This window comes from Phocoena phocoena, chromosome 1 (assembly GCF_963924675.1).
Source record: "Phocoena phocoena chromosome 1, mPhoPho1.1, whole genome shotgun sequence".
Lineage (NCBI taxonomy): Eukaryota > Metazoa > Chordata > Mammalia > Artiodactyla > Phocoenidae > Phocoena > Phocoena phocoena.
The window spans coordinates 168621818-168637594 of record NC_089219.1 but is presented as its reverse complement, the minus strand read 5'-3'; the positions used below and the strand labels follow the sequence as shown (position 1 = coordinate 168637594).

The 15777-nt window shown below is 39.9% G+C and overlaps 1 protein-coding gene and 1 non-coding gene across 2 annotated transcripts in view; both read right to left on the bottom strand.

The window, feature by feature from the left end:
- The window catches only part of RAB3GAP2 (RAB3 GTPase activating non-catalytic protein subunit 2), an 84340-nt gene that overhangs the window by 29469 nt on the left and 39094 nt on the right, over positions 1–15777 (bottom strand). Inside the window, exons 10-17 of the mRNA XM_065885903.1 lie at positions 8241–8389; positions 6988–7067; positions 6775–6864; positions 4878–5017; positions 2538–2754; positions 1822–1965; positions 1502–1584; positions 1084–1148 (exon numbers count right to left, since the gene is read on the bottom strand). Coding sequence (XP_065741975.1) covers positions 1084–1148; positions 1502–1584; positions 1822–1965; positions 2538–2754; positions 4878–5017; positions 6775–6864; positions 6988–7067; positions 8241–8389 — 968 coding nt within the window. The remainder of the gene's footprint in view (positions 1–1083; positions 1149–1501; positions 1585–1821; positions 1966–2537; positions 2755–4877; positions 5018–6774; positions 6865–6987; positions 7068–8240; positions 8390–15777) is intronic.
- On the bottom strand, positions 13543–13674 carry LOC136140927 (small nucleolar RNA SNORA36 family). The gene has a single exon (XR_010657684.1). It is a non-coding gene; the product is annotated as a small nucleolar RNA SNORA36 family (small nucleolar RNA).

Below are 15777 nucleotides of genomic sequence, written 5' to 3'. Positions count from 1 at the left end.
ATTTCGTAAAAATCTTAAAAAAAAAAAAGTAGAGTTCAGAGGCATCCATGAGGATTGATGTGTCAGGTAAGAATTTATAATTAGAACCTGAGCAGCATTATGAGGGACTTGGATAGGAGGAGAGTAGGAGTAATATAATGAGTTACCGTATTATAAGCAGGAGCCTGGAAAAGGTAACCAGTCTGACTATATCATGAGAGGCAGAGGCTGTGGAGCTACAAGGCCTCTTCCACAGTATAAATGCGAATGTCAGTTAGTACTTTGAGAAGCAATTCATCATCAACGAGTACAGCCAAAGCTCATACCTAGCAATTCCACTCTTACACATGTGCACCAGCAAAAATGTACAAGGATAAGCACACTATCATTGTTGTTAATAGCAAAAAACTAGAAACGAGCTAGCTGTCCACTGACAGGAGAGTGAACAAACAAATGGCAGTCACAGAGCGGAATTCATATAGCACAGTACATGAGTCAACTGCAGCTGCAGGCAGCAACGTGGGTGAGTCCCAGAAACACGATGCTGAAGGAAGAAGTAAGTCACAGAAGAAGACAGGGCATGACCCCATTCAGATAAAGTTCCAAAAAAGCAGAAAATGCATCAATATGTTTTAAAGGAGCCATACAGAAATGCTGTATCTGTAAAGAAAAGCAAAAGAGAAAGGAACACAAAATTCTGAAGACTGGTTACCTTAGGGATGGGAGAAGGGGATGGGATGGAGGAGGGACGTGCAGGGCTCTTCAGACTTCCTGGTAACATTCTGCTTCCTAAGGTGGGTGGTCATACACGTCGTTGTCTTATTATTATTTAATTTGAATATACGTTATGTATGGGTTTGTTTATGTGTATAACACACATGTGCTTCCGCGTATGGTAATATTACTTAATTAAAAAAAGAAGAGAGAAAAAAAGAAACAATAGAAGCTTCCACATGGGAATATAAAAAAGGATGAACAGGAATGAAAACACAAAGGAAGATTTTAGCCTGTCATGTTTGGAGGGAAATAGGAAGAAAAAGATTTTGTTAAGAAGGATATGTACTAGCTACTCAGCATGAAAGTTCATTTATTATATACACTTACTTGTTTTTTGGTTGCAGGGTACTTAATATCGAGAATTAATTCCTTTATTTCTGTTTCAATCAAGTCTGGAAAGAAAATTAACCAAAGTAAGATTTTCACTTTTATGACAGTTAAACTTTATTCTGAAAGAAAAAATCATGTATTTGCAATATCAGTCAGTCTAAAGGATTTCTGGGTTCTCGCGGAAATTATTGTTTTATTGTTACCAATTTTAATACTCCCCCGATGGCACATTTCATCCTCCAGAGTAATTCCAGTAAAACACTACACATGATTACTTGTACCTCACCTCATTCCAAAAAGGAGTTGAAATAGCTCATAAATGCACTGAAGTGTTTTGATTGTTCCATTTAGAATATTCTATTAATTTTAAAAAATGACATAACAGTTTGCTTCATTTCTATTGAAGGACACCTACCAAGATTGGGAGATTTTGCTTTCAGTAAGGCTCCCAGTTTCTTCACTAAGTGCATGTCCTTGGCTCGTTCACTCTTCTTATCACTAAAACAATAAATACAACAAATTCTTACAGAATGTGAAACTGTTTTCCTTCTAATTCTGACACACTCCAGATTTCTTTTTCCTTGCTATTCTTCCTATTTAACTTTAAAGGTTATCAGTCTAATCCGAAAAGAGAACAAAATGATAGCTATGAAACAAAGTAAAACAAGTAGCAAATAAAGGACCAGGAAAAGTTAGCAGAGGGACATAAGTAAGCTGGCACGTGATACAACTTACCTCAATGCTAAATGGAAAGGGACATTTACTGTTTTCACACTTCCAGACACTGGATCAACCAGACAGATCTGGTAAGTCTGCGGCTGCCAATTCTGACTGGTAACGTTATTTAAGCCCATTATTTTATAGCCAGGATACAGAAGCCTGAGGAAATCACATACCAATATGGTAAAAATCTTAGAGAAAGGAAAAATGTTAAAAGGTGCTATTATTACAGCTTGGGACCCCTACATTATTATCAATTCAGAAGCATTAGTAAGGCAAATACACACTGAGACCAAAAACATAAGTAAAGCAGGACCCAACTAGCAGGGTTCTTATACCTTGTTAAAATGTGCTAGAAAATTAAATGAACACAATCAGGCCTAAGCTGCAGTGGTAAACAAAGCATTCACCTCACTCAACATCATCACCAGGGGAACTGGAAAGAATCTTTCCTTCTGAGCCTCCACAGTGTAAGTAAGGGCTGGGGACAAATGACAGCACCAAAGCTGACTTTAATTCAGTAGCATATCACGGCCTCTTCAATCAGATTCCTTTGCTATTAAATACTTAATCCTTAATTATATACCAGGCACTCGCAGGAAAAAAACATAATAAAGGACATTTCAATTCTCAAACAACTTGTAATCTAATAAGTAGCTTTAATAAAAGCTTTACTCTAACAAAAGCATTCCTTTCTGTAACCAGGAAAAGGCCCGGCGTTTGCAGCTTACCTGCAGTGCTTTCCCACGTTGAAAGCGCCTACTCTAGGGCCCTGCTGTGTGCTCCACACTTCTAAAATGCCCCTCCGCGGTGCATAGATCACAAGGAACTGAGCTACTCGACTTGGACCCTGAGGACTTCCAAAGGGGGAAAAGTCCACCTTTTCTGGCACTCTTTCGTGGAGGTCCTCTACAATTTGGATCCAACCAGTCTGTGCATCTCGATACCCTTGGAGACAGAGGAAAGGAAAGCTACTTAGTTATGTCATCTAGGTTTAGCAGTAGCCTCCAGAAGCACTCTGGGATGCTTCTGGCGGCGGGGCGGGGAGCCTTAAGAAAAGCTGTAAAAGTACATTATCGGGGGCTTCTCTGGTGGCGCAGTGGTTGAGAGTCCGCCTGCCGATGCAGGGGACACGGGTTCGTGCCCCGGTCCGGGAAGATCCCACATACAGTGGAGCGGCTGGGCCCGTGAGCCATGGCCGCTAAGCCTGCGCGTCCGGAGCCTGTGCTCCGCAACGGGAAAGGCCACAACAGTGAGAGGCCCGCGTATCGCAAAAAAAAATTAAAAAAAAAAGTACATTATCGGGTGGGATAGAGGGAGACGCAAGAGGGAAGAGATATGGGGACATATGTATATGTATAACTGATTCACTTTGTTATAAAGCAGAAACTAACACACTATTGGGAAGCAATTATAGTCCAATAAAGATGTTAAAAAAAAGTACATTATCTTTTTATTATGAAATACATTAAACAGAAAAGAAGATAATAATTATGATAATACTAAATCACCAAGTCTTATTAAAACTTCAGATTTTGCTATATTTGCTTCTGATCACTTTTTTTTCTTTAAGAAAAAAACAGTTATCCCGGAGGCTTCGTGAGCACCCTTCCCTCATCTCATTCCCCTCCCTCTCTCTTTTTAAAAAATTCTGGGGAGGTTATCAGGTTCAGACTTAAAAATACAATTAAAATATAAGAAAAAGATCAAATTGGTTCCCTGCTATTCAAGTCCCTTGGTGATGTGCAGACAGAGGGAAAACATGGGCTGCAGAGCGATGGGAAACAGCTCCGGCTTGTGAGAAGAAAGATGCAGCTGACACCTCTTCCACTTGAGGGCAGCCCCTCTCACAGGCAACTGATCCCTCTCTTTCCAGTACAGGGAGGAAAACGACAGACTGCACCAGCTGCAGAAGGACAGGCAACAATGGCAGCGATAAGATCGCCACAGGGGATTTGGACCAGCTGGTATATATTCTGGAAAAGTCTTGCTGAGAACATACCCTTGATGTTGTTTCAGAAGACAAACACCATTTCAGGGAGAAATGATGTATCTGCAGCATTAAAACCTATTTCTAAAGACACTTAAACATGTGGCAGGTAAACACTGCAGGAACTCTCTGGCAAGAAGGTTAATAGTGGCCTCAGTCTGGTCCACAGTAATTTAATGCCCTCAAATCCATTATTCCTCACAATGCTAAAAACAGACCAGATTGCACCAAAATTGTGATTTCTAACCAGTGGTCTGAGCTGACATGTTGCTATTCCAGGTAACTTCAGACAATGCATTCGTCCCTCCTCCTTGGTCAAGGAGATTTTATTTTACTCAGGTTGACAACGTGCCCAGATATTTTCAAGTCTCCCTTATAGTTAAGTTTGTCCACGTGACTAAGTCCTGGCTAATGTATTGCAGAAAAAGCTTGGCAAGACTTCAGAAAGTATCTTCAAAGTAGACTAAATTGGCAGTCTTCCTTTCCCTTTCTTCCTTCCTGGGATGCAGATAAAAAGGCTACACCTTCAGCAGCCATTTGAACCATGAGGTAACTTTGCATGGGGAAGCTACATGGAAGGAGACTGAGTTCCTGAGGACATCACAGTGACACCATATCAACCCTGTACTTGGCTCTATTGTTTGCCACTAAATGCAACTTCTAACTGACAAAGTTACTGAGACACTTAAGTGAACTGACCCAAGCACATAGATATGGAAGTCAAATGAGAAAAAAATGAATTTTGCTAGGTTTTGCCATCTTAAATCTGAAAGACTTGACTTGGCATTCGAGGGGGCAAGAAACTGAATTCAGGAATTGACAATGACAGTGAGAACTGAAAACAGGTATGTAAGGAAGAGGTTAAAAGTGCCTGAGTTGGTCAAACTTGAAGGATATATCAGTTAGACTACTGGATCAAGTGTTGCTGATCTGAGTTTATGGTTTAAACAAACAAACAAAAAGCATAAACGTAAAGAATTAAACACTGTTATCAACCAGAAGCTGAAGAAGGATAACACCGTCTAACTGCTGGGGTAGAAAGCAAATTAACTATTTTTTCTGGATTTTTGTAAGAAAGTACCTTTCCACATGCGTATTGCAATTCCTCTAGCGACGTCCAACAAAATAATTCTGCCAAAATCATCTGTTACTGCTGCCAGCGTGTTACATGGAGACAGACATATACTTTCACCATGGCGTCTGGAATCTGGAAGTCCAAACCTGATATGTGAAAGAAAACAGAAAGCTCAAATCAAAGTGCAATCTAGAAATACATAAAAGAATAATGAAATGCATTGACAAAATAGGCTGAATCTGTCTTTATATAAAGAAATATGAACTTTCTATGGATTAACACCTAATTTATTAACTGATTACACCACATTTTGCAATACAAAATGCATAAGGAAATTTCTTCTATTACAAAATTAAAACACCTAGGTTTTATTTCAGAGATTTTCTATATAGATATCCACAACCTATTTTCAGAGAGTCTCAAGTACAACTAGATTCCCTTGATTAAGTGATACATCATAGGAAACAACACCCTCACAACCAACTAGATTTTAGAATACTCTGCTCCTACACAGGCATCTGTGTAGTTCTGATTTCTGATCTATTCTCTTTTTTTTTTCTAGATATCATATCTTGCTGATACCAGTGCAGGTACAAGAACGTTCCTTCTTCTAAATAGTTATCTGTAAACTGCTCTTGGTCTATTATCAATCTTATTAGAACTGTGAGTAAAATAAAAGTAAAGAGGTACTGAGAAAGGACCAGAAGAGCTCATTTTGAAAAAAGTCCCTGAGACAAAGTACTCAAACTTCGTTACATCTCTTTGGATGCATAAGGGCCATTTGGCTTATTTCTTGATTCCTGGGCGACCTTAGAAAATGTGATGTGTTATAACATACTTTAAGATGGAAAAAACCCTGGAAGATAATCTTTAATCAATTTTAATAACAGATAATTAGTTATATCTCTTTAGTTGAAGAACATCTAAAAAAAGGGGGGGGAGGTTTCTATTTCCCTTTCTATTGGGTAATAAAAAATGATTTAAAAACAGAATCAGGCAAAAATCATACTCACTCCCCACAAAACCTGACGAATCCACTCAATATCCTACAGCACTGCTGAAGCAAGCAAGGAAGCACAAGCCAGCATGTTGAAGAGTGCTTGGATGCATGGGACCCCCCATTTTTATTTATTTATTTTTTAAAGAAATCACTAAGTCTTTTTTGTGTTTCTACAGCTTAATGACAAACTAAACTTTTTACAGAAAGAAATCCAACAGCTATCAAAAAACCAATTTGCCTGCAACTTAAGCTAAGTGTACAGGTGTTTGTAGAAGAGCACGCTCAACACATACATATTGAGCCCCCACTACATGACAGGGAGACGGCTGTGATAAAAGAGGCAAGAAACACTGTCCTCGTGGACTTTACATTCTGGTGGAAAAAACTAGTCCCACATTGGGCTTCCCAGGTGGCGCAGTGGTTAAGAATCGCCTGCCAATGCAGGGAACACGGGTTCGAGCCCCGGTCCAGGAAGATCCCACATGCCGCAGAGCAACCAGGCCTGTGCACCACAACTACTGAGCCTGTGCTCTAGAGCCTGTGAGCCACAACTACTGAGCCCACGTGCCACCACTACTGAAGCCCGTGCACCCAGAGCCCGTGCTCCGCAACAAGAGAAGCCACTGCAATGAGAAGCCCGTGCACCAGGAAAAAGGGTAGCCCCAGCTCACCGCAACTAGAGGAAGCCCGCGCACAGCAACAAAGACCCAATGCAGCCAAAAATAAACAAATAAAATAAATAAATTTATATATATATATATATAAATTAGTCCCACATTAATGACTTTTAGAAGCTCCAAAGACTCAGGAAATCAACAAATCAGCTAAGCACACAAAAAGACCATTAATTCAAGAGCGCATTCCTAAGAATACTAAAATGTGAGAAGAGCATGACAGACTTGCCTTACAGCTAATGGGGTAGCTGGTTCAACCTTGGGTTTTTGCTTCTGGACAGCTTCTTCTTCATGCTTGCTTTTCCAACCAAGCCAACCACTGGAAAGAAAGCAAATTCAGACTAAAACCAGGGCTTCCAGAGTTTTAAACTGCAGACTATCAAAATATAAGTTAAAACCTAGTGAGATGCAAATTAGATCATTTAAATTGTGATGTAATTACCTGGCAGCATTAAATAAAGCAGAAGTGAGTTTACTTGCCACTGCTAGTGCAACGTGAGATAATAATGGTTGCGTGCTTCCCTGAAAAACAGAACATTTGAAAGAGAAAACAACAGCTGACAGATAAATATATTTTCTAAACGAGATGTACCTTAAAAAGGTAGGAGGTAGCAATATAATCAAAAGTTTTAACTCTACAGTTTAAAAGGGACTCCCCTGGTGGTCCAGTGGTTAGAACTCCGTGCTTCCACTGCAGGGGGCTCGGGTTTGATCCCTGTTCGGGGAACTAAGATATCGCAAGCCATGTGGCGTGGCCAATTAAAAAAAGAAAAAGAAAAGTAAAATCACTAGTAGTTTAGTTATCTTTAGGATTTCCCTCTTTAAATTGTAATTAATGAAAAAAAATTAAACTAGGACAGTAAAATGGCATTTTTCTACCAGGGCTATTGATTTCTTATCCATATACAACCGGCCCTTTTCCCTCTTATTTTTTTTTCCCATTTTTAAACCAGTTTTTATTTAGAAATGTTTCATATTATACAAAAAATTTTTTAAGTACAGTTGATTTACAATGTTGTGTTAGTTTCAGGTGTATAGCAAAGTGATTCAGCTATATATATATATATATATATACTTTTTTCTTTTGCAGATTCTTTTCCATTATACATTATTATAAGATATTGAATATAGTGCCCTGTGCTATACAGTAGGACCTTGTTATCTATATTATATACAGGAGTGTGTATATATTTACCCCAAACTCCTAATTTATCCCTCCCCCTTTTTTTTAAAAATGTATTTATTAAAGCAAAAAGATGGTTGGAACCATTTTGAGAAGGGTGCTGTTTAAGCGAACAACAGTAGATACCAAATCTAACACCTAATTTTTCCCAATTTTAGGAAGCAATTTTCACCACTTTATCAACTATAGTTGGCGGCTTGCTCTGTCTTTACAATTCCTCATTTACTCAAATCCCTGGTGGGCTGACATCACTAAGCCTCTGATTACTGCACCAATATTTAAAGACAACTCAACTAAGAATTCGGGGCATCAGAAACAAAGAAGGCTGCTTGTATTACACTGACTTTAGTACCTTCTCAGTTAATCTAAGGAATTTAGAAGAAAGTGAGTTGAGACTAATTTTAGCTTACACTGAAACGTAGAAATGTAAACTGCTTAATCTTTCTAAGGCTATGTTACCATCCCAATTTGCAGATATGTTGAAAAATCAAGATCAGTGATGAAACACTTACCTCTAAAGCATAGAAGAAGCCCGTAAATGGATTGGACCCTACAGTGATATACTGAGACATAGCGGGTGGGCTGTTTTTAATTGCTGCATTATATCCACCTATATTGGAGGCAGTCTTCATTTGATCAAAAGGGGACAGAGTCATAATACCTAATGATAAAACAGCAGTAACAACACATGATTTTAATGAACTGAAATGACACTGTCATTTTAGGTTATCAGATTTTTATTTCAACTCCATTCTAAGATGCTAACTGCTGAGTTTCATTTAACAGACAAAAGTCATTTTCAAAAGCTACAAGATCAATATCATAAAACATAAAGATATTAAGGTTGCCACCTATAATTACTCTAAGCTATAAAATACTACAAAATTTAAATATTAATTTTTTAAACATACAAATTCAAATGATACAGATATATAGAGTCCACCAATATCTCTAGGTATTAGTTCACTTCTTCAAGGTAACAACTGAAACAGTTTCTTATGCTGCTTTCCAGAAATGTTGTATGCACATAAATGACAGCACACCAAATAAACTTATGTGTGCCTTGTTTTTTTTAATTTAATAAAATATCAAGGAGACATGCCTCATTCTTGGCAATCACTCAGAGTACTCCACTGTGTGGCCATGCCATAACTGATCTGACCTTCTGATGGACATTTATGTTGTTTCCCACCTTTTGCCACTACAAATAATGCTGCAACATATATCCTTGATAGATCTGTGCATATCTATATATAAGTTCATTTGTATGGCAAATCCTCATGAACAGAAGTGCAGGCTCAAAGGGGATCTACATTTGAAAAAAAATTTTATTAAGTACTGGGACGTTGCATGCTGTAGAGTGCTGCCGACGTACACCCCGATCAAAAAGGTAGGAGAGCACCTGTACTCCCATATCCTTCCCAACACAGTGAAAATAAACCCTTTCAAACATCTACTGATACCCTGTAGTCCAGAAATCCCCAGGCTTTTACAATGCAGAGGTACTGATCATTTCCCCAAGGCTCTAAGAACAGAAGTAGACAGACTGAATATTGACGCCCACATGCTGTGTGGGGCAGCAGAGAAGCCAGCGCCATTTAAACGCACCAGGTGGCAGGGAGAGAAGTAGGGGGGTAGTGAGCTTAGAGATCTAGAAAGTAAAGATCCTGCTAGATTCCAACACGTGTGGCCTTGGGCAGCGTCTTCCAACTCGGGTACTCTTGGTACATGAAGATACCCGGTTGACAGCTTCCGAACACAAACACACTGCAGAATGGAACATGAGTTATTCTAATTTTCATATGTGTGTACTGCCTCGACTTTGAATGCAAATGGTCCAAAAACTGCATTGCTCCTGAAGAAGAATCCTGGTAAAGGAAATGCTTTTAGGGAGTTCATAAGCAAACAACTTACTGGATTTAGGGATTCAAGTCATCAAATAATCCTTACAAAAGCTGAACTGTTCTGAAAGATTACAATGCCTGTCTCATATTTATGAATGAATTCATGATTCAACATACAGAATGTCTTTACTACATGATTAAAATTGGCATAAGTTCTGCCTTATTCTACCAGCACAACATCAAAGGCTGAATGATGTCACGTAGAAACTGAAATTTAAGTTTCAATACTCTCTCTTCATATTCCCACACACTATAGGTGTGAGTATAAACGGCTACAAGCTATCCAGCAAAATGGATCCAAAATTTTAAGTGGATTTATTCTCACCCATTCTAAAGAGATGGTTGACCAGTTCTTTCCATCCTTGCCACGAATGATCTCTTCCTTCCCACAATTTAAGTCACCCACTTTTTGTTTTCATTATATAGGAAATTCAATAACACTTTGTCATTTCTTATAACTACAGAACTTTCAAGTTATCAGCCAGGTATGCCACAATATCATTTTGAAACATAATAAGTACAACTGACAATCTTTATTAATAATGTCAAATGCAATTTTAAAAAATTTTTATTAGACTACAGTTGATTTATAATGTTGTGTCAGTTTCTGCTGTACAGCAAGGTGAATCAGTTATACATATACATATATCCACTCTTTTTCAGATTCTTTTCCCATATAGGTCATTACAGAGTATGGAATAGAGTTCCCTGTGCTATACAGTAGGTCCTGATTAGTTATCGATTTTATATATGGTTGTGTGTATGTCAGTCCCAATCTCCCCATTTATCCCTCCCCCTCCTCCCCACCACGCTCCGGTAACCACAAGTTTGTTTTTCACAACTGTGACTCTTTTGTTTTGTAAATAAGTTCATTTGTACCATTTTTTTAGATTCTACATATAAGCGATATCATATATTTGTCTTTGTCTGACTTACTTCACCCAGTAGGGGCATCCGCTTTCAATGCCATCCCTTGCATCCTGTCAGTATCAACTATATATTTTTTGAAACTTTGATTTTAAGTGTACCACCTTTTGACCACCACCTCTTAGCTTTCCATCTTAATTACTCTAGTAATCCCCTGTAATAATTCTGCATTTCATTAAGAGTTTCAGTACATTACTCCTACCATTTTCACACTATTTATCCAGTAACTCATGTGATCACTTCGTTTCTTACCTGGTTCTGATTTGTGTTCCATCACAATCACTCTCTTGCACGACTCCCCTGTCCCCCTCTTCCTCCCCATACTCACCTGGCTCAATCTCACCCTTGGTTGACCTAAACTTTCTGCATTCTCTGCTGTCTGCACCAAAAGAGCTGATCATTGTCAGAGAAAAACAATACACCTGAGTTTTAGCATAAGGACCACAAACAAATGGGCATACAACACCAGCCCAAAATCCTACTGTCTTTCTCTGCCCCTCTACCCTCCCATGCCCAAATCTCTTGAAATCTATTCATTGAAGAAACCAGGCTGTTGGACACTAATTTCCTACAGTCTAGATTTTGCTGACTGCATCCCTGTGGTATTATTTAACATTCTGTCCCGCTCTCTGTATTGTGGCAAATTGGTGGGCTCTAGAGGACTGCTGTCTTTTGATTCACCAATTTTAGCACTATTTTTCATTGATTTAAGGTAAATGAAGATGTAGCATATATACAGCCCCTCTTTTCCCCCCCATATTCTTCCAATATAACCATATCTCAATTTTTAAATTAAATTCACACTCTGTTCTCATTATAAAGAACCCACTTCTGAGACAAGCTGCCTACTGTAATTACACTGCCTTAGATGTGAATTTTTCTTTTCTGGATTTATTACTACCTTGTTATTTAGGGTTTTCCCTGAACAACTGAGGTCTTTCCGCACTTTCAAACACCGTATGGTTCTTCTTAATATAAATTTCCATAAAGTCAAACTCACTGGATAATTTTCTAGGTCTATTATACTGGCTAAAGAAGGCCTCTTTGACAAAATGATATTTGAACAGACACCTGAACGAAGTGAGGGAGAGAGCCATGTGACTAGCTGGGTAAAACCTTCCAAGCAGAAAGGGCAACAATTACAAAGACCGCAAAGTGGGAGAATGCTTGTTGTATTTGAGGGTCAGTAAGGAGATCGGCGTGGTGGAACAGGGCAGTGAGGAGGGGAGAGTTCTACAGGAGGTGAAGTCAAAAGGTACCATAAACCAGACAATGTCGGGCCTTGGATGCCACCGTAAGGCCGTTGGGTTTTATCAGGAATAAGATGGGAAGCCACTATAAGGTTGTGAGCAGAGAAGTGACAAAAACATGACTTATATTTCAAAATTAGCTGCTAATTGGCGAACGGATTTTAGAGATCAAGAAAGGAAGCAGGAAGACCAGTTAGGATTTCTTTCTCCTCGATAGTTCAGGCAAAAGACAATGGTGGCATGGACTGCCATGCTGCCAACGATGGAGATGAGACTCGGCCAGATTCAGGATCTACTGTGGGGGTAGGAGAGACAAAGGTGGACTGGATGAGGAGTGTGACAAAAGGAGAACAGTCAAGGACGACTCAAAAGCTTTTGGTGGTGGCGAAAGCAGACGAAGACGAGAGAGAAGAGCAAAGGAGGACCAAGTGTGAGGAGAGGAAATTAAGAATTCTGTTTGGGATCTGTTAAGTTTGGATACCCAGGGGGAAATGTTCAGTAGTTCGAAAATGAGTAAGAAGTTTAGTGAAGAGGTCAGGACTGGAGTCAAAATGGAGATGCTGTGAGTGGATTTCCTGTTCTTATGTTGCTGAGCTTTGAAAGTAGGGGGTGGAAATATTTATTCTTAAATGCACCCCAATCTGGCCTTCATCCTCACCATTCCACTTAAACTTCTCAAAGTCAATGAAGACCTAGCTCTATGTTGTCAAATCCAATGGACCTTCTCCTTTCTTGAATTCTATGACACATTCCACAGTTAACCATTCCCTCCCAAATTTATATGGATAATCAGGAACTCTCTCCTGACCTTATGACCCGTATATCCAACTGCCTACTTGGCATCGCCATTTCAATGTCTGATTGTGTCAGAAGTTAACCTGTAAAAAACACAACTCTCCACTTGTCCACTCAAACCTCTGCCTTCTACGCACATTTCAGCCATAGCCTGACCATCCACTCAGCTGCTCAAACTTAAAAGCTAAGAAGTCTTTGACCCTTTTCCTTCTCTCGTTTCTAATACCCATCCCTTAGCAAGTGCAAATACATCTCCAACCTGTCTGCTTCTCTCTAGCACCAGTGCTTCCCCCCTAGACAAAGTCCTCATTATCTCTTATTGCAACAAACTCCTTGCTGGTCTTCTCTTTATTCTGTAAGCCTCTCTCTAAAGAGCAGTCAGAGGGATATTTTTAAATATCTCCTACTTAGACTCCATCAATGACGTCCACTGCATTTAGAATAAAACCCGAACTTCTCACCCCTATGTGATCTGACCCCAGTCTACATCTCCAACCTTACCTGGTCCCATTTCCCCCTCACTGTACAATCAAGTCACATCAACCTCCCTTCTGTTTCTTTAAGCCTCCAGTCTTCCATCTCTCTCCACCCCGGGCCCCTATCTCGGCTTCTTCCCATCCTGCATGTCTCAGAAGAGGGCTTTGCTCACCAGTCTACCCAGAGTCCCCTCTTCCTTTACTTCTGTCATAACCCTCTGCTTATTTTCTTCTTGATGCTTACTAACATTTCGTTATTACCCTATTTATTCATTTGGTTTAATTGTTTATTTTTTGTCTCCCCATCACCAGGACGTAAGCTTCATCAGGGCAGGGGTACTGTCTGCCTTGTATTTCTAGCACCAATATTAGTGCCTGGGGATGTAACAGGTATTCATTCATTTCTGACCTCTACATAAAGATGTACACAGAATAAAGCTCATGGCACCTTTTCTTTTTTCATTTTGTAGGCTGGGAGATAAATGAATAGAATAATATTTTCTATCCAATCATTTCTCCTAGCCTGTCTCAATGTTCCAAAGTTTAATTAACAGAACAAGGAAGTCACCCTGAACTGAACTCAACACTTTGGAATTTCGCACATTTTTAGGTTAGCAAAAAGTAAAGACAAACGAATGTCTACCAACAAGGTGCTTATTACAGATTATAGGCAGACCTCGGAAATATTGCAGGTTCAATTCCAGACCACTGAAATAAAGGAAATATCACAGCAAAGTGAGTCAATGAATATTCTGGTTTCCCAGTGCAAGTAAAAATTATGGTTACACTATATTGCAGTCTGTTAAGTGTGCAACAGTATGATGTCTAAAAAAACAACATACTGGGCTTCCCTGGTGGCGCAGTGCTTGAGAGTCCGCCTGCCGATGCAGGGGACATGGGTTCGTGCCCCGATCCGGGAGGATCCCACATGCCGTGGACCGGCTGGGCCTGTAAGCCATGGCCGCTGAGCCTGCGCATCAACGGGAGAGGCCACAACAGTGAGAGGCCCGCATACCGCAAAAAAACAAAACAAAACAAAACATACTTACCTTAATTTAAAAACACTTTATTGCTAAAAATTGCTAACCATCATCTGAGCCTTCAGCGACTCGTGTTCTTTTTGCTGGTAGAGGGGTTGAAATATTTCAAGAATTACCAAAATATGACACAGAGACACGAAGTGAGCAAATCCTTTTGGAAAAACGGCACCAACAGACCTGCTCCACAGGGTTTGTAAAAAAGCAGTATCTGTGACACGCAATAAAGCAACGCAAAATAAAACAAGGTCTACCTGTATTCTGTACCAGAAATGCAACAACACACAGAGATAATCTGCACGTCAGGTATCTTCTGTTCCCCCCCTCTGGATTCACACTCCTTCCTTCTCTCCCTGCTGGCCCCAGGAGCCAATGTGCATATTATTAGCCCAGACTTCACGTTGGGTTCAGACAATGGGAAGTCTCACCAGGACATCAAAGACAGAAAGGAGAACGAAGACAGGATATCTATTTCCTTGTGACCACTGGCCAAAAGCCATCCTGCTCTTAAGGCGCTGATTCGACTCATTATCTCCAATGAGCAGAATTTAGGCCTAGGAGTGGTTAATAGCTGCACTGCTGATCAGCCCGCAAGACGCTGTACTATCCTTTGTGGTCCTCCTATACAACATCTGTATAAGTAGTTTCTCTGCAAATAAAACCTCTTTCAATTATCCTATTTCAAGGATGCCATCTGTCTTCTACTAGGACTCTGAGAAAATGTATATTTAGCAAAACTGTGGTGAAAGCCTCTTTGTAATATGTTGATTGGAAAAGGGCTACAATGTAGTTGTCATGATAGAATCCTTTTATGAAGACATATCTCTGCCTAACCATGCACATATTACACTTGCACTTACACACGTCCGTAAGGATGTTTACCACAAAGCCAATGGTGAGTATCTCTAGACGGTAGGATTTAGAGGGATTTTTTTTTTCCTTTTTTCTTTATATTTTTATGTACTATGTGAAAATTTTAACAAGCATATACTATACTATTAAACAGAAAAAAATAGGTATGTGTTTTAAAATAGCATTTCCTTCTTCTCCACACCCATTTCTACTCTTAATTTAGATGCCCATTACTTCTCACCAAGATTATTATAGCTTCCTTACTGCACCTAGTTTCTAGTCTTGACCCCTACATTGCAACCTCTAAACTTCCACCAAAGTGATTTTTCCAACAGGCTAAGTGATGATACCATTCTCTTGTGCAGAATTCTTCAATGACTCTCAACGTGGTGAGGAGAAAGATATAAGTTCCTCCGCATAGTATACTAGTCCTTCAGAATCTGACTCCTAGTTACAGACTGGCCTCGCTTGGGCCAGTCTTCATTGTTTTTTCCTGCACACAAGGCACTTCCACCCCAGGCCTAGTACCTGTTGGCTAGAGTGCCTCACCCACGCTCGTTCTCTTGGTCAAGTCCTACTCATTCTTTCCATCTCAGATTGAAGTCAACCTCCTGCTCCCTGATTCCCTTGGTGCTGGGGGCTTCTCCTCTGCTCCCACTACAGCCGGTCCACTTGTCACTATGACACCCATCATGCTGTGGCACCGTATTGTTTGCACATGTTTCTCCCAACTAGCCTCATGCTTCCTGACAGCAGAGACCCACGTCCTTCCACCTCCACATTCCCGATACCTAAGACAGTATGCCTT